Source organism: Agelaius phoeniceus, chromosome 14 (assembly GCF_051311805.1).
Source record: "Agelaius phoeniceus isolate bAgePho1 chromosome 14, bAgePho1.hap1, whole genome shotgun sequence".
Lineage (NCBI taxonomy): Eukaryota > Metazoa > Chordata > Aves > Passeriformes > Icteridae > Agelaius > Agelaius phoeniceus.
This window is the reverse complement of record NC_135278.1, coordinates 12,481,791-12,504,866: the sequence shown is the minus strand read 5'-3', so window position 1 is coordinate 12,504,866 and position 23,076 is coordinate 12,481,791. Positions and strand designations below refer to the sequence as shown.

General features: G+C 40.3%; 1 protein-coding gene across 5 annotated transcripts in view; it reads right to left on the bottom strand.

Annotated features, from left to right (window-relative positions):
- Positions 1-23,076, bottom strand: part of IL1RAPL2 (interleukin 1 receptor accessory protein like 2) — a 337,388-nt gene that overhangs the window by 87,811 nt on the left and 226,501 nt on the right. For 4 of the 5 annotated variants that reach the window (XM_054641407.2, XM_077185965.1, XM_077185964.1 and 1 more), the window contains one exon: positions 7,065-7,139. The exons of the other annotated variant lie outside the window; for it this stretch is intronic. In XM_054641407.2, the coding sequence (XP_054497382.1) occupies positions 7,065-7,139 (75 nt within the window). The remainder of the gene's footprint in view (positions 1-7,064; positions 7,140-23,076) is intronic. 5 annotated transcript variants of the gene reach the window in all.

Below are 23,076 nucleotides of genomic sequence, written 5' to 3'. Positions count from 1 at the left end.
GAGAGTTATAGCAGAAAAAAGCCCCACAACTCTTACCAACAGCCCTAAGCCCCTGCTCTCCACCAAGACCGTCTTTTCTACTTCCTGTCCATGGGCTGAACTTCATTTTTTCAGAAACAAATTTGTGCCCATTTCCCAGACACCAGTCAAATGAAGTAAATTGAGAAACCAAACAAGAGATCCTTTAGCCAAGCTCAGCACAGCTGCATGTCTGTGGCAGCTGAAATGATGGTTGCACTGGTTGATGGCAGTGTAATCCTAATGAAATGCTACAGGTCCATGTCCTGGACACCCCCACACTACAGTCACCACTTTCAGAGGAAGATTTACTGGAGCAAGATGATTTGAGGCGTTCCTCAATCATCGTACGTTAGCTAATGCCCTTGGATGAGTGCCTTGGGACAGCTGTAAGTCAGGATTTACTGAAGTGTTTCCTCTTAACCACTTTCTTGGAACAACAGATTGATCTATTGTATTGCTGTTTCAAAACTAACTGAAAGGGTGTCTGTCTGACACCAATTAATCAGTTTTTCTATACAGGCAGACTCATGTTGCCCCAAGAGCATATACTGACCTAACATCCACTGAACCCAACATAAGCAATAAATAGTTTATAGAAGTACAGAAAAAAAACTGGAAAGTGCTAAATCTTAATTTCTGACATAACTGTGCCAATCCCATGGATCCCAATGAGTGTAAAAACCACAGATCAGCCGTCAGAATTTGGCTTGTCTTTCCAAGTCCATTAAAACAAAAGAAAGAAGGGTGCCAATGGACTGTACTGTTCCACAGATGAAAACTTGGATTTACCATACAAAAGGCAAAACAACTGTGGATTTACACCAGCTGAACCAGAGATCCCAGCCCCGGTCTCTGAAGTGCAGCATTTCACCATTATCCTTGAGAGAAGAAGGAATATTAACAACAGACCAAATTAGCATCAAAGCATTAGCAGTAATACACTTTGGGTATTTAGGGAACTACTTCTAAACCTAAATGTGAAACAATTTGTCTCTAATATTCCCTGCAGATTAGTACATAATGATTGCAATAGATGTAAATCCTGTCTCCTTTCCTACAGGCACGTACAGCTGAAATAGCTGTGGAGCTGTATCCTTTGTGCTGCAAAGGAAGGCAGGTCCTAAAGACCATCCCCTCAGTTTCTCTTCATTTCCTAGTGAAAATTGCTCCTTTATGTACTTCTGTGAAGAACCATGGAGCTTTTGGTACATGAGTCTGCACTGCTGGGCGGAGAAGATTTTCCAGCACCAAGTCTGGGGTGATTGACACAGCAAGTCCTGTGTGAATCCTGGTGAAGGGAGGGAAACAACGTGTGAGGCTGGGTCCACCCATGGGAAGAACAGGGATCTCCCAGCTTATCTGTGGGAGGAGGTGGATGCAGTGAGGAGCCATGGATGACTGGAACAACGTGTTCCAGGAGGAATCAGCAGTGAGGGTACCACCTGCTCCTCCAGACAGCAACAGTACAGGGAGACAGGGCTGTGAGATCAAAGTGCAGTGTGGGGAGAACTGGGGATGGAGAGAACCAAAGTTTTGCTGGTGTTGGGGAGAAGGGGACACTACCCACAGGTCTTCTCTGCCTTTAGTCGCACCTTCCCTGTGCTCTGTCATTCAGATCACTCAGAACTGGATTTGTGGGGTGATGTGGGTCACTCCACACACAGAATAAGTCAGTGGGACATGATTTGGGGCAAGATTGTCACTTACCCCCCATTGAGGCCTTGCACTAGGAAAGAACAATGAGTCTCTATGGGTAACTTTCAGGCAGCCTCTTTGCTGACTCAGGACCCACTTGGATCAGGTCACCTCTGATTCCTCAACATTTGTCTCTTCTATGCTGTCCCAGACGAGCTGGGAGGTGCAAAGCCCTGGGTTTGACCTGGCTCACAGAAACCCAGATCTCCCTCTGAGAGCTCCTGATCAGCCCTAGGCTGGAGAATGCCTGGGAGGAGCTGAGGGAGGAAAGAAAGGCAGCATGGAGTAACCAACATCCAGGATCCTTGTTTTCTATAGGCACCCACCACATTCCTGAGCAGTTGCCTCACGTGACCCTTTAATCAAACCCCAAATCCAAAGGCATGTCCACGACACTCAAGAGGTCTCACCATGGACAAGTATCAGTGCTCTTTCCACACTGCAAGCACACTAAATAAGAATTTCTTACCAAGTTCCCTTTCAAATCACTTGCTCTATTTGAAGCATTTTACAGTTCAAATTTTCTGTATTGCTTTCTGTCCAAGATCACCACTCTATTCAACTGCTTATGAAATACCTGTATCTTTAAATATGAAAGAATGCAAGATTTAATGAGCAAATCTGTAATGAGACAGTGCTGGATTGTCTTGAATAAACGGGCTTGGTATGAAATGAATGCCTCAAACATCTTGCAGGGCTTTCTTTGTTAAAAAATATTATTTAAGAAGAGAAGTGGCATCTCAGGGAAAATTAGGACTGTGAAAAGTGAAGTGGTATATTTAAAATGTCAGTAAATGCATGAGTTTTCACTCCTCAAATAATTCCTTCCAGCCACTACTGCAAACTAAAAGGGCTTTTTTATTCCCGACTATTTTTAGTCTATTCCTATACCTGTCAGCAGATGTAACTTTGTACATTCCCTTGCACTTGTTTTACAGTAGCTCTATTGATCTCTATTGATCTGCCTAATAATGAGTCCCAGGGAATTGTGCTGTTAAATCTTTTAGAAACAAAATCTTTCTGAACAGTTCAGCTATTAGGAATAATGACAATCCTCATAAACTAGGTGTTTTCTTTCCTCAGCATCTTTAGAAACAGAGAAACTACCATGGCAAAAAGTGAGTTAAACCCCTTGACATCCTTCCTGTTCAGTAAATGAATTAACACAGAGGATTCTTGCTTTGTTTTGTAAGACTCCTGCTACATTTCTTAAGTAAACACCTGAAAGCAAAACCAGAGCATAGCTGAAAAGCAAATGATATGTAAATTATATATCCAATTAATATAGACCCAAACATGCAAAATTTATTCCACTCAACAAACTCATTCATAAGAAGACTAACTTAACACTGCACTCATTGTAAAATGGTACAGAATTAACAGATTTAGCATCTATTTTGATATTGTATTTTTAGGTTTTTGCTGCTCTGTGAAACACACAAATGAAAAATAGCAGCCAGGGTGCAAGCGAAAGAACTCTGGCAGCTGCTTATACATAGACTGGCTAGATATAGATCCTTACAGATCTGTGTCCAGCCAAAAATCAGCAGAGCACAACTGTGCTTCCTTTCTCCCAGAAATGCCTCTGTCCCACTGCTTCTACACCAGCTCAGAGCTGGCAGCACAACAGCTCCAGGGATCAGGGGGATTTTGGCTTCTTGGTGCCACTAAAATTGTGCAAATGCAGAGGAGAAACCTACTCAGTAATCATGTAATCAAACCACAAAAGAGTGGTTTTCCTTCTTTCCATGTTCTCAAAGCACAAAGAGTGAATAAAGTTAGCTGGAAAAGAATGAAACAAATGAATTAAGAAATCAGCAGAGCAACTGCCAACATGTCATCTTGAGACTTCCAGCACAGCATGCTCCACTTGCTGTCAGGCAGCTGTATGTGAAAGCAGATAACAGATCTTTAAAACTTACTGCTCACAGCCCCAAGACACCTGACTGAGGTCTCAATCTTTACTCTTCTAAACCACATAAGGAATTCTCAAACTCAGGGATTTGGCACGAACAATCCATAAACACACTTAGGTTTATATGGTCAAAGTAACAGCAAGCTCCTGCTCCAAAAAAGGGGCCTTTGAACAACTCAACTATGAATCACACTGGCACACACTTCAATAAACTCCCAGGCAGAGCTTCACATGGGAGATGGTCTTCAAGGCCTTCTGCCAAAGCCACCCCATCTCCTGGGCACAAGAGCTGTGTATTTTGACCCATACTAACAAATTTGATTTTAATATCATGAAGATAACTTAGGATATTTTTTTTTAGGGAGAACATTTTATTAGCAGAGTAATGCCTTATATTTGCAAAACATATAGTAAGAACAAACATTATTTGTTAATACCAAGGTAGAGAAAGATTAAATGTATCACATACCACACAATCAAGAACTATTTCTATACTGACCTCAATGGAAAAAAACTAAAACATAAATAATTTATTTTTTTTCCAAAAGAAAGCAGTAAATGGACAATTTAAAAAAAAACACCTGTCATTATTTTCTAGGTCCACCCGGAGATGAAATGGTTATTTGACTTGGTAAAGCAAATGAGTGAAACTATTTTGGACTATTTCTCCTCTGGGATGATCTTTTGTCCTCCTGTCAACGCCCCCCCCCCCCAGTCTCTGGCTCTGTTTCCCTCCACAAGCAAATACAAAAAACAAAAAAGAAGCAAATTCCAGTTTCTGCTTCTCTCTAATATTGACAGGATTGGTTTTAGATCTCTGTCACATTCCAAAGAAAAACAGAAAACACAAAGTACATTCCTGCTCCTCAAGAAGAACAAGGCAGGCTCTGGAACATGTTTGAAGCCTGAAGGAGCTCTTTTATCCACTGTCAATAAGAATGGTGCATACCTGTTTTCACTAAAACTTCCTATAAGATCTGAAAGGTAAAAGGTGAATATTGAAGTTTGCAGTAAGGGCAAATAAGCTGTTAAATAGTTAGGCCGCTGCCTAGAGGCCCAGGGAGATTTTGAATTGCATTGTGCTAATCATTAAGGATAAAGACAGTAAATAATTATTAATCTCCTCTATTTATAGAGGAAAGACAGCTATTTCTTTAAAGATTAGCTTTCCAATAGAAAACTAAAATAATCTCTGCAGAACAAGTAGATGGATTAAACTAATTTCTTTTGTAGCTTAGTGGCATATTCACACTTGCATAACTACTGAAAAATCAGGCATATTGGGTAATTTGACTCCATTGGCATGTAAAACAGAAATTTCCTTTTAATATCTAACAAAATATCGAATGTCAATTTTTCAAAATTCCTAGGAGCTTAACAAGATTTCAATGAAGTGACCTTATAGGTCCTTACACAAAACTTCTCCCCACCTTACATTGTGCAAGCAAATAATTCCCAGTCCCTCAAGGCTGTGGCACATTTCAGAGGCCAGCACAGCCTTCCTGCCCCAAGCTGCTGGTGGCCTCCATGAGATGAAGGTGTTCCCTGAGAATCTTCCAGCTTTATCTATTTGCCAAGTTAAATCAAGAGGGAAATCAATAAACTTCACTGCAAAAGAAGTTAAGGTTCAGACATATGAATATGGTTTAGTGGCAATAACCAAACCTATTAACATATCAGAAAAAAAAAGCACCATATGCAAATTCCCTGATCTTAAGGGACAACTAATGGATTACATTCCAGCATATAAAGATGCAAGATTTGTATTTCCCTCTGGAGGTATTCCAAAATCCTATTACTGAGCCACATCTCCATGGAGAGGAGGGGGTTTATTTTAATTTTTTAATCAAACCTCCTTTTAATCAGCCAGAACAAAATGTTTTCATGCAAACAACAACAACGACAAAGAATTCAGTGCAAAACCAACAGAGTCTTGCTGGAACAGGGGAACTTGGAGGAGAAAATGAAGATGAAATGAAAATGCAGGAAACAAAGATGTGTACTCTGAGTGCATTTATTACACAGATGTATACAGGGACAGCATGCTCCCAAAGGAAATCATTAGAAAGTTGACTTTTGAGAAGTTAGACCAGGAGACTGAATTCAGTCTTTTGGGCTGATCCAAACTTCAGTGAGTGGGTTTTGCTGGTAACTCAGGTAGGGTTTTAACTATGGCTCCAGATCCATTTCATATCCTCTTTTAGGGGCAATTTCTGTTCAGCTACAGATATTCGAGGCCTGTGGAGGGGAACCTAAATATGCAGATATGCACCTGTCTGCAGAATTCATCTGGCACTGGCTGCTGCCCAGATCCACTGCTGTCTTCCCTGTGCAAGCCCTGACAGACTCCTGGGTCAATTCAGGTGTATGAGAGAAAGCAAATCTTTAACATTCACTAAGGTCACAAATCATTTCTATTCTCACATTCAAGAATTCAAGTCCCATTTTTAAATACTTCATAACATCCACAGTGCTTCTCTGACACTGTTTGGCACCTGGTTTACAAACGAGGACGTGTCTTTGTACTCATCTCCACTGGTGCCCTGTATGTATGTATATGGATTTCACAAATCCAAACAGCTTTACCACAATGTCACCAGCCCTCTTAAGATGTTTCACACTGACCCTGCTTGCCATGAAACACCATTCCACCTCTGAATTCTAGCCAGCTTTGGTATAAAGGAGGAAGAGAGTCAAGCTCAAGAAGGAAAGTGCCACAGTTTCAGCACTGAGTGAATAATCCCCATATGCAATACACCTCTTGTAATTTACGCTCATGGCACCACAGTCCTTAACAGCAACTTCAATTCTGCTTCTTAAAATTAGAAATCTATTTTCAAGTCACTGAAAAAAAAACCCTGGAACCTCAATGCTGAGCAGTTCTTTCAGTATCACAATGCCCTACAGCTCTCCAAAGTTAGCAGAACTCTCTAACATTATTTTCTGACATGACAGAAAATAGAGGCTGCTAGCTGAGATTCAGAGATGTGCATTCACAGAAGAATATATAACAGGAGTGAGAAAAGCATGCAAGCATTTTAGTCAAAAGCCCTTTCTGGTACACATTCAGAACAACCTGGAAATGCAATGCTTTACACTAACTTTTAAAGGAATCAGCACTTCTTTTATGAGAACATTTGTCTTAGGGTGAACATCAACTGACCAATATAGACATATTTTACTCTACCAATCATAAATTAAGAAAAGCATCAGTGTTTTATATTTAATACCCATTGCAACCAATTAGTACTGCCATTCCCTGATGTTCACTCCCTTAAATTACCGTGGCAGTAAATTCTACGGTTATAAATGAGAAACTGCAAATTTATTTGCATGTAATCACTACCACTAAACCTTTCTTACCACTTTCAATTTATCCCATCTGCTACCAGAGTGGAAGTTTAGGATCTATTATTCCCAGAAGGGGACTTACCCAGCTGGACATCTATAACAGTTGGCTGGTTCTCCATGGGGAACAATGGCTTTGGAGGTTTGTCTGTGAGTAAAGCTAGAAAAGAAAATGAGAAAATGAAATGGAAAAATTGAGATCAATGACTGCAAAAGAAAATTCTGTCATGTAAGCAATCAAATGTTTGTATACCTGATGGCATGTAAACATATATTACAAAGTACAGTTGTTACACAGCCAATGTGTCACCACCTACCTTGTGGCCGTGATTCAACAGAAATGACCAGTTTCAAGAATTACATTTTAGCACAAAGCAGCAAAACAAACTCTATTTCTCACTTTTAGCTTACATGTAATAAGTAGAACAAGCAGTTTAGACCCTCACATTGTAAGTTAACAGAATGAATTTGAAGTGCCAGACAAATCTATCTCAGTGTGACCAGCCCCAACATGTCTTTATGCCTGTCCAAAACAACACATAGAAAATTGCACATAATTGTGCTTGAAGGACCCCAGCAGCTCCGCAGTAGCTTAGAATCCCAGCAGGTGGGGTACCCAGGCCCTCTCCTCAAACCCTTACTGGGGACCCTGCCTCCTGTTGTGCAGAAATATCTCCATCTGAGAGCAGGAAACAATACCCCAGCCCTTCCTGCCAGGGGACTGCTCCAGCAAGCAGATTACACAACTATTAAAAAGCATAGCTGCAGGCACAGGCTTCACACCCCCGTTGGAAAACTTTGGGCCAGACTGTGCAAATAGGTTTTGTAAATTTGACTTAGCTTGAAATAAACAACTGTGTATTCCTGAAAATGGGGAGAAGTGTTTTTAATACAGTACAGCATCTTATACCACACGAAATTAAACATTTAAAAATTACCTTCAAAGTTTTACTGTTAAAACTCATCACCTGAAATTATTTGACTGGAGATTGTAAAATAAACAATTGTCAGCCTACAAACCAATTTTACATCCCCAACAGCCTCAGAGTTTCAGTCTCTGGTGTAGTTACAACAGGGTTGTTTTTTTTTTTTTCTTTAGCCTTTTCTTCAATTTTTCAGGCTTTTCTTGCTGTCTTTATGCTTTTCTTATATTATTATTTTTATTTTCTGGAAGTAAATAGTACTTGGTTCATTGTAGAATATGCAGAAAAGTTGCTGGAGCACCTTCATCCACTGCAAATATTCTGTGCCAGTGTGCTCAGGCATTCCTTACTCCATATTCTCTTCATATCCCATTCCCACCTACACCCTTTTAGCTCAATCTGACCAGGGCTTCCCCCTGTTTCCCTGAGCTTTACTTGCAACATTTGGAAGTTTTCTAAATGTGCTCCTGCATGTCACATTTTAAATGGTTATGGTCTGCCATGCCCTTCTTGGAGAGTAATCACCATAATGAACTGGCAGCCTCTCAGAGCTCTTTCCATAGGAACTGAAAAGGCCCAAAGGGATTTTGAGATGAGAAGGCAACAAACTGCTGGCTCTTCAATGACAGATGTGTTTACTGAAAACAAAGGCTAATCTTATTTTAGAGGTCAGACATCAGATGACTTATTCACCTTATGAAAATCACTTTTGGTCTTTCTTAAACAGAAAGGCAATAGAAGATATTTTCAGCTACAAGAGGCTCTAGACTTACACAATCTCTGTACTTGACAAAAGTCTAAAACCAACATTTATTCAAATTCCCATTCCTCTACAAGAAGTTTCTTTAATTCTAGGAAGAGTTTATAGATATGGGGCACTGATTTGCAGCCTTGCTCAAGGAAAAGAAGAACAAAAAGTTACTGCTGTTACTGTATCAACATGTATTTAATAAAGCTAACAGTATAAAATCTTATTTGGCCTCCCACAAAGCTACATGAAATTAAAACAATTAAATGTACTGCAAATATTCTTCCTATTATCAAAGGGGCAGTAATTCTGCTATGAAACAGAAACCACCTCATGAATTGTCAAGGGAAGAGCTGTGATACAGCTGTCTGTCTACACTTTTATTTTTCCCTTCCAAATGCCATGGAATGTGGCATGTCCCCAGGCTGCTCTGAGCAGCAGCACTTACATGGTGAAGCCACTAGAACAAGGATGACATCAGCTTCCCAAGGCAGCAATTCCTGTGGCCACCTAGACTGACCCACCTTGGGAAGGTACTGGCCTGACAATGCAGCAGCCTAAGGGGTTGCTTTGCCTTTCCTCATCCTTCTAGGATTGCATCCAGTGACCAGGCTGGGACTGCCTGGGCTGGATTTGTTTATGCAAGAGACAGACAGATACAGAACTGAGACTGAGGGGAGGCTTCTGTACCTTGTCCCAGGAGAGCAGCGCTCACTACCTGGGGCATGGCTGGAAGTCACAGGTGTTGGATGACAAGCTGGAAAGACATTTCTTTACCCAGAGGCACCTGGAAATGCATGTGCCTCCCAAAAGAGACAGGTGAACATGGCCAGAGGCTGTTTAGCAGCCAGATTGCTCAGGAACTGTCTGAAGTGCTGTTTCCTCCTATGCTTATGCTCACCTCATTCAAAAGTAACACAAACTTTGGGACAATAATCACATTACTGTGATTTCAACAACACATGTCACTCCATTTTCCATAAGAGTTTTAAAGAGACAGTGTTGTACACATCAATACTCTGATGTGATCCTATGCAGCTCTTCATACAGGTGCATTTTCCTTCCCAGCATACATGATGTTTTTATTGTCTCTTTGTCATAGTCACAAGGAGTATGCTGTCACACCAGAAATGCTGCAGAAAAGCAGAGAAGAGACCTGTAAAAGATTTGGTCTCTCCAGCTAGTTACACAGTGGTCTCTGCCAGATAAAGCAGAGCATGATGTGCTGCTCAGGTCATTGTTTAGCTACTCACAGGACCAACTAAAGAAGAAAAGTTCCTGAAAGGAGTGACTCTTTGCTTTTAAGTGCCAGTAAAGCCTCAGAGTCTGGAGGCTCATTTTTTCCCCCACCACAGCCCTACTGTTTCAAAAATCTGTCATTCCATATTCAGACACACTAATGAGTTCTCTTGAAAAAGTAGAAAGCAGTTGAAAACAAACAGCCTTAGGATATCTTTACATAGGGAAAAGCAGTGATAACCAGCTAGAAAAACCATCAGGCTTCTCAGTAAGTCCCAGTTCCTTCACAGTTTATTTGACACAGCTCTATTTCCCCACACTATTTCCTACCTTTCCTCTGCAGCAGCTTCACAGCACCCACCCCACTCCAGTCAGGCTTTTACAGCATCCTCAGTGACAGACAGGGAGCCCAAACTGTTGCTACAATGAACTCAAGTCTCTTACTGTGCATTTTGAGTGGCTCAGCTGAACACAGCTTCTGAGTTGAATGCAGATCCCCCTCCCCTGTACCATGCAAAAGGGCATGCCCCAAGCCAACAGGCATCACCTGTGCCCCAGGCCCTGAACTGCTCCAGTGGGAAGCCAGTCAGCACCAGGGTCATCTCTGAATTCCAGCTGCTTATGATTTGAAGGGCCTCTTTCTTGTGTGTGGGCCACTCAGCACAGCTGGAGTGTTTTCCAGACCAGATAACTCTTAGAAGGGAGCTAAAATGTTAACTCTCATGTGGCTAGGAACTGTCAAATGCTGGGGAACAGCTTTCTTCTTCCTAGTGGTGGATAATGACTTCCCTCTTCTTGAGATAAGCACCCAAAGTACATTTTCTGTTCTATAATTTTGCTATTGATGTACCTCCTGGACATTTGCTCATGTAATTTGCAATGATGAAACAAAAAATTATCTAAACATGAGACAAAATTCAGGGAATCTAACAAAATTGTTTCAAAGCTTTTATGAGACAATTGCATGCCAACCTACTTCCTTCAATCAAAAGATCTGGCATTTTCCCACCATTAATTAACACAGTGCCTCTAGTATCATTCAATCAAGAATCTGGCTAACCTTTTGACAGCAGAACAGATCTGTTTGAATAGCATCCTCTGGGGCAAATAACTGCATGCCAAATCCTTAATCTGAATCTAGCTCATACCCAAAGTTAAGCTTTTGTTCACTCCCAGTTCAAATGCATATGCTTCCAGACATGGCTTAGATCTACTTTGGCAAAGACAAACCTTGGCAGTGATACTGCAACTTGCACACCACAGATGACAATGGAGCTAACTGCATACAAAGCTCTCAATCAATATATTAACCAGAGGGCATATGTTGCTATGAGAAGCTCAGCATTTCACCTTTTAAAAAGATATATACCTAACTCCTTTTGTCTCACCTGAAATCCCAGCTTGTGCCAAGAGGTTTCTCAGAGGCTGGCAGTAAAATGCTTCAGGCCTGACCTGGTACTGCTTTAATTTTCATGTCTCTGCTTACAATGAAGCAAATGTGAGAGCCAATTGTGCAGATGTAAATGGAAATGTGACAGCTGCAGTTTGGCTGACAGGGAATGAACTGTTCACTTGAAGGGTTAAAAGCTTGTTCAAAAAGCCAAGGGCTCTTACTTGGACTTTGTGGACCAAACCTCTAACACACTATCACCAGCAAGTCCTGCTACCAGATAAGAATCATTGCTTTTCATTTTCTTGGCACAGTAGAAAATTACCACACAAGGTGAAAAGTAGTAGGAAATCACATGAAGCAACTCATTCATAAAAATGCAATTTTGTGAGGCTGTGTTTATACAAGGACCCTCTTTCCTGATTAGCTCTATTGTAGTGTGCTCCACCAGTCAGTCAAAACACACTTCTCCATCAGTTGTGTATTGTGTTATTTCCTTCCTCTCAGTTAAGCTGACAAAATGATTGCACCTCCATTTGTTGTTTGCTCTAACAGAAATAAAGCCACTGCAATGAGATGTTGTCTAAGGATAAATATCTCCATCTTTGAAAATAAACACTGAATGCTTATTCTCAGAAAACTCCAACTTAGTAAATGCAGAACTTGTGTGGAAGTCAGGAGTCATTAGCTAGTGACAAAGAGTTTTTTCTATTTATTACCATTCAAGCAGGAAATGCTTCTTTTGGGAAAATGCTGTGGAATGATTCAGCAGCTGGATGCCTCCCCCTTGGCCACTACCACCATGAACACCACTTTTGAAAACCATACCTAGGATCAAGAGTGCCTTAATGCACTGTTAGGACTGACTCTGGGGGACATTTTCTGCAAACAGGGGTTTAGCATTTTTATATTAGCAGTAAATAATTGGAATCCATCACATGAATTCTTTTTATGACATAGAGAGAAGGAGAACACAATCACAGCTTTCAGCAAGATACTGTGTCCATGCTGAAATGCAGCTCATGGGGGAAATGAATTTTGAGGCACTCCAATGATCTTGGTTCATTTCTGGTGGTTTTGATTTTAACCCATTACATCCTCAATGACTCAGAACAGACCTGTGCTTCACAGGTCATGCTACTGGCACCAAGGGGAAGCTGGCTATGACTGCAGCTCCCTTGACTCTGAGAGCAGTGAAATTCCTGCACAACTGGCTGTGCCTGTCCTGTTCTTACCAGCTACTCCAGCAGCTGCTGCTGCAGGCACGACCTTGTAACCCATGGTGACTATTTGGAACTACTAGGAGCAGCTAATCATTCCATGGGCAAGATCACTTCTGAATAAAGAGTCTTGCTGCCAGTCTCCTCACCTGTCTCCATCCATTGCACATGGGGGGCTATCAGAGTGCACAGAGAGAGCCAAAGGGAGAGAAGGTACTAGATGAACTCTGCTGAATTCATGAACATGTTAAGAGAAGTAGAGATTAACTTGATTTTTGGTTTGGGATCTTCTGTTTTTCAGATTTTTCTGGCTGGACTTTCTTCCACCTTCTCACAAGGCAATTAAGTAACATAGGGTTGCAGAAAAGAAACTGGTGAGATTGGTGGAACTTATGCAAGAGAGTATGGCTCAGGACTGGTGAAGTGGAGTAGAAACAATAGCACAGATTGCACATTACTGAAGCACAGATGGCAAAATCCCACAAGGTGCCTATCACAAAGTAATTACAACAGGGCTGAACACATAACACGACTGCAATATACATGTTAAATGCCCATGGCATTGACTGTTAGCATCTCCTGATGTGAAACATTCAGTGGCACTGATGGCAGGGGTTACCATTGGTGCTGTCACTAGAGTCATTGCAAGGTGGGTGCTGGAAAGTAGAAGAATTCTGTGCTAGCAGGGCTTTCACTGTGTGATGTTATCAAGCTTCCTTACTACTACACTTGCCAACACACCTTTCCCTTCACTGCATTTCTAAATTTCACAGATTGTGTTAGATTATGCAAAGTTCTTTCCCAACCAAAATGATTCTTGTGATCATTTTGTTCCTTTCCTAAATGTGGATCATGCAGCTTGCTTTTAAGAATCAAGCATGAGTTTCCTCTGAAGTAGAAAAAAAGTGTAATAAGTTCTTACTAAATGTAAATTACATTTTCCTTCAATGTAATTCATGAAAATCTCAAATGGAGTGTGCTTTATTTAATGAACAGAGTGTATTTAGCACAAAGGACACAATTTCATCTGCACTCAAAATGTTTCTCTTGGACTCTGGGCAGAAATAAGATGCTTGAAATTACCCTCTATTTCAAGGAGATCTGCAAAGTACATTTTATGACATTTCATGGTTTGGCTTTTTAAATTCTTTTTTCTTTCTGTCTTATAAAAAAGTAAAGAAGTGGTGACAGATGAAGCCAGGTCCCTTCATCCATCTTAAAGGAACAGCTGGATTCTGCATGCAAATGAAAGCTATCATTCTTGTCAACCTGAGGCCGGGCTACCAAAAGCCTGCAGTCCACAACCCATTAATATTCCATGATCAGTTTGACCACTTGTGCACAGTGAGGTACTGCACCACAGCACAAGCCCAGACACATGAATTACCACAGAGAGGATTTCATGCACTGTTTTAACAAAACTCAAAGTAATCCATTATTCTCCAGAGCTAAAAAACTTGTATTAGGTACAGATTGTGTATCAGTAGAGAATTATTATGGACAATGAATATCAAATGAACTAAGTTTTAAGCACCTATAGTACCATATGTAGGCAAAACAATGAGTGCTCTTTTTGAGGAAAAGCCATCTCCAAGTTCAGCAGCAGCTTCCAGCCAGTGCTCAGCACAAACTGCTGCTGAAGGAAGAGCCAGTGCCATTTTGCCACCTCTTTGCTTTTTCAGCCAACCTCATTGCTCACCTGTGCCCTGAGACAGTCCAGATCAAACCCTCACTGCAGAGCAAACAACCCTGGGCAGCTTTTCAAAGAAAAGGACAGAACTAACTACTGAAGAATGACATTAAAAATGCATTTCACTTAAGTCTCAAAGGCAGTAGCAACCATTAAAACTTGTATTTTTGGACAATTTTAGATGTTGCACAGTGTGACAGCTCAGACAGTTTTGATGTTCATCAGGGTCATTATGATTGCAAAGCTGCCATACCAAAAACAATTTTTAGATGGAATTTCAACTATAGGTCTTTTAGATTAATTATATTCACAAGTAAGACACATGAAACTTCAGTTAAGTCACCTCTTGCCAATTGATTTTGCTCTCTTGGGGGCTAATGAGAAGGTTTCACCTGCCCTATCCAGTCTATTAATTCTGATGCATTCTTTGGATTAGCATCCTGGCTTCCTAAGCTTGTTACAGTGATGAAAAATGTTACTTTACTTGACAAGGAAAACCTTTTCAAAAATATTTATGCAATATTTATGCAGGTTCTTTGTCTCTAATTTGCCTTCAAAAGCTGCAAAATATATTCTACCAGGTTTGTCTGTTATATTTTCAGTTTTTCCACTGAAGAAGTTTTGAATTGTATACTCACTAAGCACATTGAGCATCGTTAAGAAAAAAATTGGGGCGAATCGTGTCATTATTGGTTGAATGAGCAGGAAAATGAATAAAAGCAGGCATAATACAGGCACATAAGGAACTCATAGATACACTTGCTATTGTTTATCCTTCCTCATGACCAAAGATCAAGAAAATGTAAATCCTCTGATGAAAGACAATGCTTTAAGAAATGAAGGAGATGGTTATCCCAGGAAATTTGTCTTCTTATTTGAGGAAAAGGATTTAAAAGCATGAACAAAAAAAAGTAGCATCCATAGAAATCTCTGGCGGGACGACCCATTTTCAGAGTCAGCTCTGCTGCCTTTTACCACTTACATCAGAGTTTCTAGCAGCTGATGGGAAGCAGAATAACCCCTGGTGATCAGCCTGGGACCTGAACCTTTCAGTATCTACTACTATCAAACAAAGGAAAGTGTCTCTGATCCAAGAATGCAATTTCTTTTTCACAAAAATACACCAAACATGTGCAAAGCACTGCCTCAGGTTTGCAGAAGGCAAGTATTCAACAGTAAATGTGATATTTTAAGACTACCATATTTCCTGAAAATGTTTACTGGTCAGTGGGGATGCAAAGAATTGCAGGCAGACTTCCAAGAGGAACCTGACTAAAGGCTGCACCAGGATCCATTCATGAAAAAGCCTGAGGATTTGCATTCCAGTGCCCACTGGGGCATCTCTGGACAGCCCCATTAACCAGCCCAGTGAGTGACACCCAGCACAGCAGAGAGGAACAAATGAACTGCCCAGTGAAACTGTTCAAAGACCCCAAGGCAATGCTAAAAGCAATGAAAAGCAGTGAAGTCATAGCCAAAAAAAGGTCATTGGGGCTTTACTTGTTTTGAATCAATGTGACCATTGTGAAGCAGGTTGTCAACACACCAGACATTTTTATCAGAGGAGTATAAAATAAACTTGTCAGAGAGTGAGCCATGGATTGCTGGACTATCCCACAGGTCAATTTGAGCACATTTATACTGTATGAAGTAGAAACTGCAGAAAGGCCTAGCTTCCAAATCCTCTGAAATGTGAGATTAAACAGTCCCACAGGCACTTCAAATGGCTGCAGATAAGGATTTAATCCTTCAGTATATTTCCTCCATCCTTTATTAAAAGATGAAGATAATCTTTAAATCAAGAGAAAAATAGAAAAAAAAAAATGAAAGAGCCAAAAATCATCAAGTGGAAAAAGAGGAGAGCAACCAATTCTATTTTTATTAACAAATCCTCTCAGCCAAGGCTTATACACCCAAAGTTGCAGGAAGGGGAAGCTGCTCCCCCAGCCTCAGTGGAAAAGGCAGTACAAGCTCCCCATGAGGGGGCATGGGCACGACACCAAAGGGCTGCCCCAACACCCAGATACTCCCCCTGCCTCTGCCTGAACCGCTTGCATACAAACACATTCCTGAGAGGGGTTTTCTATCCTCCTGTCGTGGCCACCAAGCTCCAGGATAGACATCAGCACTGTCCCTCAGCCGCCTGGACAGTGCTGGTGAAGCAGCCCAAAACAGAGACCACTTTCTTCAGCTTCCACATTGCTCTGCTGCTCTCAGAGGAATATTCCTTACCCATCTTTTAGGTTTTCTGCTGCTTTTTTTCCCAGCAGACAGATAAGAGTTTTGCACCAGGAATGTAATTTCTGAGAAATTTCTCATGAAATTGTGTCAGCTTCTTGTAAGGAACCTGCTTGACTCTTCATTCTCCTGTTCAAAGTGTCTTCTGTTTGTCATGTGTTGAAGCAATTTAAGATTTTGTTTTGACATTTTCAACAAGAGAACAAGACGATTCAATCTGCTCTGGGTAGTAACTGCCATTACATCTAAAATACATCATTCAATTGAAACTCAACATACTATTTTGACTGCCATTTTATATCTTCTGTGTGATTATGTAGTGTTACTGCCCCAGCTCATGGAACAATTTTAAAGCAATAAAGATATTTAAGGAAGGCCCCCTCCAATTTTCCAGTCATGCCACTCTGAAACTTTTATTTCTTTCTGAAACAGCATTCTCACACAGCATTTGTCAGACATGCCTCTATGACAGGAGTTTTGTGAATTTTGGATTTTGGTGCAATGTAAAAATAAAAGAAAAATCTGAGGATTAAAAAACCCAAAAAACCCACAAAATTCCTTCCAAAAAAACCCTATAAATTTCTTACCATACTTCAGTCCCTAAGGATGGGAAGGCTGGTGGATGGAGAGGCTGGCTGAGCACAAATTCAGCAGTGACAGAGCAGGAAACAGTAAAGCCTGCGTTACTTACCATGTTTCTTCATACACTGAGTGTCATAACCTGCCCAGGCACGTGTAATTATTTTACCTACCACCTAGCCCCATTTGAATTTTTTTTCTACTTTGATGTCTGCTCTAAGATGCATTATCCACCACATTCAGTTCTCTCTAATCAACACATACTTGCCCATCAACTCCTTCTGATGCACAACAGCTATCAAACACCTTTTTATTTATTACAGGTAAAAAGATTGTCTTGTTCAGCAAGTGTTTTATTTCAATTCTAAGGTCTGTTTTCTAGCAATGTAAGGCAAGGGCTTAAACTGAAAGACGTGAGATGCATAGCTAAAGAGGATGACAGTTTTTCAGGAGGTGAACAATATCTGGATTAATAATTACAGAACAAACTATTTTAAGAGGGCATTATGGAGATAATCTAAATACAGGATTAGAGATGGAAAATATTAGCACTTTGTCTCACAGATTTCAATTAGTAAATAAAGAAAATCTTTGTGTATCAGCACACTTTTAATATGGCACTACATAAGGATCTATCATTTATATACAAACTACATGATATCAATGGTTTTAGAGAACCAGTGGTTTAAATACAGAAAGGAAGAGCTGGTGGTTGTTTGTTTAGTTGTTGTCTTGGGGTTTTTTTAATTATTAAAAGCATCGTGGCATTGTAAAAGGGCTGGATCACAAAAGCAAAAGCACAGTGCAGCAGCACTGTAAGACACTCTTTTTAGGGCAGAATGTCTGTCCTAATCTGTTATCACTCTCAGATTGTGTCTAAAGACTATCTTTTGTACCATGCTTTTGTTGTCTGTTGCCCATCCTGCAATGGGTGCCCATGCATGCATTACTGATATCACAACCACAGGGAACATTCAAATGCAACTGCAGGATTGGGCTGCACTTCAGCCAATACACCAGAGCAAGCCAGAGACCTCTCCCAGCCCTTGGTATTATTCTGCAATGATGTGTTCCTTACCAAGGTGCTGTAAAGGGATCTAATATACTGTGCTGTGCCATAAATTGGCAATTTGGCTGAACACATCATAGCACTATTTTTTAACTGCTGCAGAGCTGACATTTAGGGAATTCTGAGTTGTTGCTGGAATGAAACAATTTCTCCTTCTACATAACTCCCAAGTTGGTATATCTCTTTCTACTGGCAAATAACCACCTTTCTGTTCTCTTGGTCTCAACTGGAGCTGCTTAAAATAGTTGAAGTATCATTAACACCATATACTGATATTAAAAGAAGCAGAAAACTGCAGCACACTTTCATATCAAAGCAATGGACCCTTAAGCTTTTGCATCTATGAATGATGAGCAACATTACTTCAAATGGCATCTTTTGTCAGAGTTGCTTGAGCTAAAGACAGAGTGAATCCGTTTGTATAAATTGTGGCTTTGCTGCTGAAAGATTACAAAAATATATGTTGCTATCCTTAAGTCTCAAACCATTAATATTGCTAAAATATGCCATCTTTTCCCAGAAAGAACTAGCAAGTCCTTAAAACACTATCATCAATCATGACTAATTCACTAAATACACAATTCCAACAGCAACAGAAGAAGAACACACAGTACAGGGATGTGTCACTACATCAACATCAAAGACCTCTGGCTTTCAATGGAAACTGCAAGTCAAGATTTCCCAGGTCTGTGATATAGGTGGTTTGTAACTGAATTCCTGTTCCTCTTGGATTAGTCCTTTGCTTGTTTTCCATTTGATAGATCCAAACTTGCTATTTTTCTTTGAAAAAGAAAACCAACATTAATTTCACTCCTCAAGAAAATATTTGTCTGGATTCTACAGTTTAGTGTCATAGTTTAACCCCAGCTGGCAACTCACACCCACACCGTCACTTGCTTATTCCTCCCATGTTGGGATTGGGGAGAGGATCAGAAGAGTAAAAGTAAGAAAATTCATGGTTGAGATAAAGACAATTTCATACATTAAGTAAGAACAAAAAATTAAACAAGAAAACAAGAAAATCAAAACAAGGAACTCATTCCATGGGCAGGTTCAAACCTAAACCTAAATTCACTGATTTATTAGAATTACACAGATTTTATACTGGCGGGATGTCCACAATCATTACAAGGTAGAGGCCAGGAGTCCAGTGTACTGTACAAGAAGCTCCTGCTCATGGGCACTATCTTGTTTGACTCAGATCATTGCCTTATCAGTTGTATTCTCAAGCTGTTAGGTCGTGGTTTGGAGCAATAAGCACTTCACTATGCAAGACTGAAGGTCACACTAAGGAAAAGGAACGCTAATGGGGTGAAAATGAGTATCATGAGGACAATAAATCATACTTGGAATCCTATTTAATTGATCATTTTGTAGCTGACCTTGCTTCCATAGAAGTCAATGGCAAAGCTTCCATTTCTGTGGATATGAACAGGATTGGGTCCTTTAAAGTACAGTGTGTTTTATGAATGTTGAAGGTAGCATATTTTACACTAGAATTTTCTTTATTACTTCTCAATACAAAACTTCACCAAGAAAACTAAATTGCTATATAAAAGCATCCCATAATACAGTACATTAATTTAATACATGATAAATTTTCCTGTTAGCAGTATTAGGTGTTGTCTCTTTCAATACACAGATATCTAACAGAGTTTTTCCTCCCCCCATCTTCCTTGCCAGTATTTTCCTCTCAGATTTTACAAACATGTCTATTCTAAAACACCATCTCTCCACCTTTGGCAGTCTGATATTTCCTTTAATAATAAGTCAACTCCTCTGAGGCAATGGGAGCTTTACCTGAGAGCCCAGTTCCCAGCAGCACAACACCCACAGCTCTGTAAGGACTTAGCAAGAGTATTTATGCTTACTTGGAATGGAAATGAACAGAAAGGATTATTCTGCAGCCATATCTTTTAGGGTAAAGAACCTGACTTAACCTAGTCTGATGTGAGCCATGAGAGAAGCAGCAGCTCAGGGTCAGGAGTCTCTGTGCCCACCTTGACACTGTGGCTGTGGCTCTTTGTGACTGAGCTGAGCTGGCCAGGGTGGGCAAACTGGCTTGGAAGGAGCTTTGGCTGCCTCCAAGGAAACTTGTTTATTCTCTTTTCTTTCATTCTAATCTTAACTCAAGAGATGCCTCTTTTGTACACTGATTGCTGTTAGTCACAGCAAACAGGCTTTGGTGAAGAGTTTTCACAGAAGGACAGGTTTCTCCCTGGTGCTCACCTCTGCTTCCTGAATATATTTGAAAAATCTGGATCAGAACAAGCATCCACCAGGAAATGCTCAAAAATCTGTAGATTTGCACTATGGTGAGAGGAAACAGCACCACAGAGTGTGCTCCTTCCATCCTTCTAAGGGCACAAGCCCTGTTCCTCCTCCCTTCCATTTCCCTGTGTCTCTCAGGACAATGATTCATCAACATCACAAACTGAAATGTCTGCTTTGGGAAACAAGCATGAGGGATGCTAGCTGGGAAGAGGAGAGGCAGTACAGCACCAGCACAAGCCATGGGCATATGGATGTGGGGATGGAGCCCTTCCTTGAGGGACTCTGTACAGGGAACAGAGCCATGAGATGTGGGCTGTGACAAGGAGCCCTGATGGGAACGAGCTCTCTCTCCCAAATGAAGCACTGCTTTACTCTGACCTCACATAAAGGCCTGGTCTCATCTTAACTGATGTGTTTTGGGACTGCTGAAGGGGAAGAATGGCCTTTAAAAGTAGGTAAAATCCCTCAGACTGGGGAACTTTCCAATCTGAGTCCCTCTGGTGAAGTAAATTTCATCTGGAGATATTTCCTTGGAGAGATGATGCTGCAGTCTCATGTGAGCACGCTCAGGGCAAGCAGATTTGGGCTGATTATTGCCATGCTGCTATTTATCAAAATCCTTTATGGTTTTTGTCTCCTGACTTTCTGTGGCCTAAGTGCTGGCACAGCAGCCTGTCACTGAGGAGAGTAAATTTGGCACCTGAGTTCCAAGTTCCTAAATTTTGGGAGCAATAGTTTGGCAGTAAGGTATCTGATTCTTTGTGGTCTTTTTTGCTGGTACTCTTGGTAAGTACATTTTTTAATCCATAACTTTTATTATAAGTTTTGGAAATATTACATCTTTTCCCAAATGTCACAGATCTCAGGTAATAATTCATTCGTTTTCATTTCTACATAATGTTTATTCTTTTTAAAATATGACAGTGAGAAGAAGGAGACTAGGAGACTCCAATTATATTTTCACACAGTTTGAACACTGAGAACTTCTCAAATATTCAAGATAGGAACCCCATTAATTTTTTCAGACAAATGGTTTATGAAGGAAAATAAGTGTGTTATTGGTTGCCTGAAACTGTTTGTACATTATTATCAAATTCAGTTTTAGGTAACAAAATAAATAAAAACAAGTGAACAAACAAACAAACAAAAAATAAAACCCAACAAAAAGGAAGAGAAATATCTCCAGAAATAGAAACCCCTTGGTCTGACATTTTACTATCTAAAACATACTTATGTATTTTTCTTCAGAAAATTAAGACAGTGTCTTTGAAGGTTATTTAACTTCCTCCAAGCTAAAACAAATGTGCTGCAGAGGTTTTATTAAAAAAGGAAAAAACCAAAATATTATCTTTTTCCTCCAAAATATTATATTTAACTACTATACTGAGAAAATTGCCATGCAGCATTGAGCAATGGCTTGTCTTCCCTTTCCAAGGCTTTAAACTCTGTGCAGCTGACTTTCTTCATAATCTCCCAAATGTGTCCTTTTATACCTTGCCATTAATTTGATTAATCTGTGTGTAGGATTTCAGGATATTGAATTTCCCCTGGTTTTGCATAATTTCATATGATGCTTTCGTTATTTCATTAAGCAACTAAATTGACTGCAATGACTCTTACATTTTCAAGTTTCAGATTCAGGCACATAAACCTTCCTAAATTAAACACATTTAAAGTTCTGAGAACTTCTTTCACATCTACAGCAGCTAGAGCCTTAACTATTGCCTTTTTCTTTTTTAATAAACCTGTTCAGTCACCCACATGTACAACCTGCTTTATACCCATATTTAAGGTAAAGGGGTGACCTTCTGCTCTGCTCTGTGTTAAATCTATGGCCAGGAAAGCAGGAGTAAGGACAACTACAGAAGTGTTTTGAAAATAAAATGAAGAGAATTCCTGTTTCTGCTTAGTTCTGCTCCTGAGCACCATGCACAAGGTTGCTCCACAGTGGTACCTGGTCAAATGAAATTACAGCTACAAATCAGGTTTTCTCTCTGTTTGAACCCTATCCAAACCCTAAGCTTATTCTTTGGTTGAGCCTTAGCTCTAAGACCTGCAGCCCCTGGAAATGTTTGATGTTTAGCAGGAGCATAAATCAGTTCTCTGTTCTGAAAAGACCTTGCAGGGCTGGACATGCACTTCTATTAATCCCATGCTCAGTTAGTCTGAGACTGCACTTCCTTCTCAGGCTCCTCAGTACACACTGCTCACTTAGCAGGATCTCACCCAAGGCTGAGCCCACCCCTCCAAGTCTCTATAGCATTTTTAATTAAGTGCTACTACACAACTGAAAATTAGCACACTTTCTGGCTATTCAAAAGCCAGTGAAATCAACACATCACTAACTGCTAGGGAAGACTTGCTAAAAGGTTTCCCCAGTGCCAATTATTGCTGCCTCAATGATCACTGATTCTTTGAAAAAAATCATTGCATATACACAAAGTCAACAGCCTGCAAGCAGAGCAGAGTCACAGCAGCAGCTGGCAAACACCAGTTACTTTGCACTTGCATACTCACAACATTCCTCTTGCATACATGATCCACAGTTAAATTGTGCTTCATGCCCCCAATTTTTCTGCCTGAATGCAGACAAATCAAACAAGTATAATTTAAGATACAATTGACAGCTTTGCTGACCCCAAGTATGATGAACTTGGGTGGAATTGAGTGGTTTAAATGACACTTTTGGGTTAATTTAAATGAAAATGACAGGTTTTTATGTGAGAA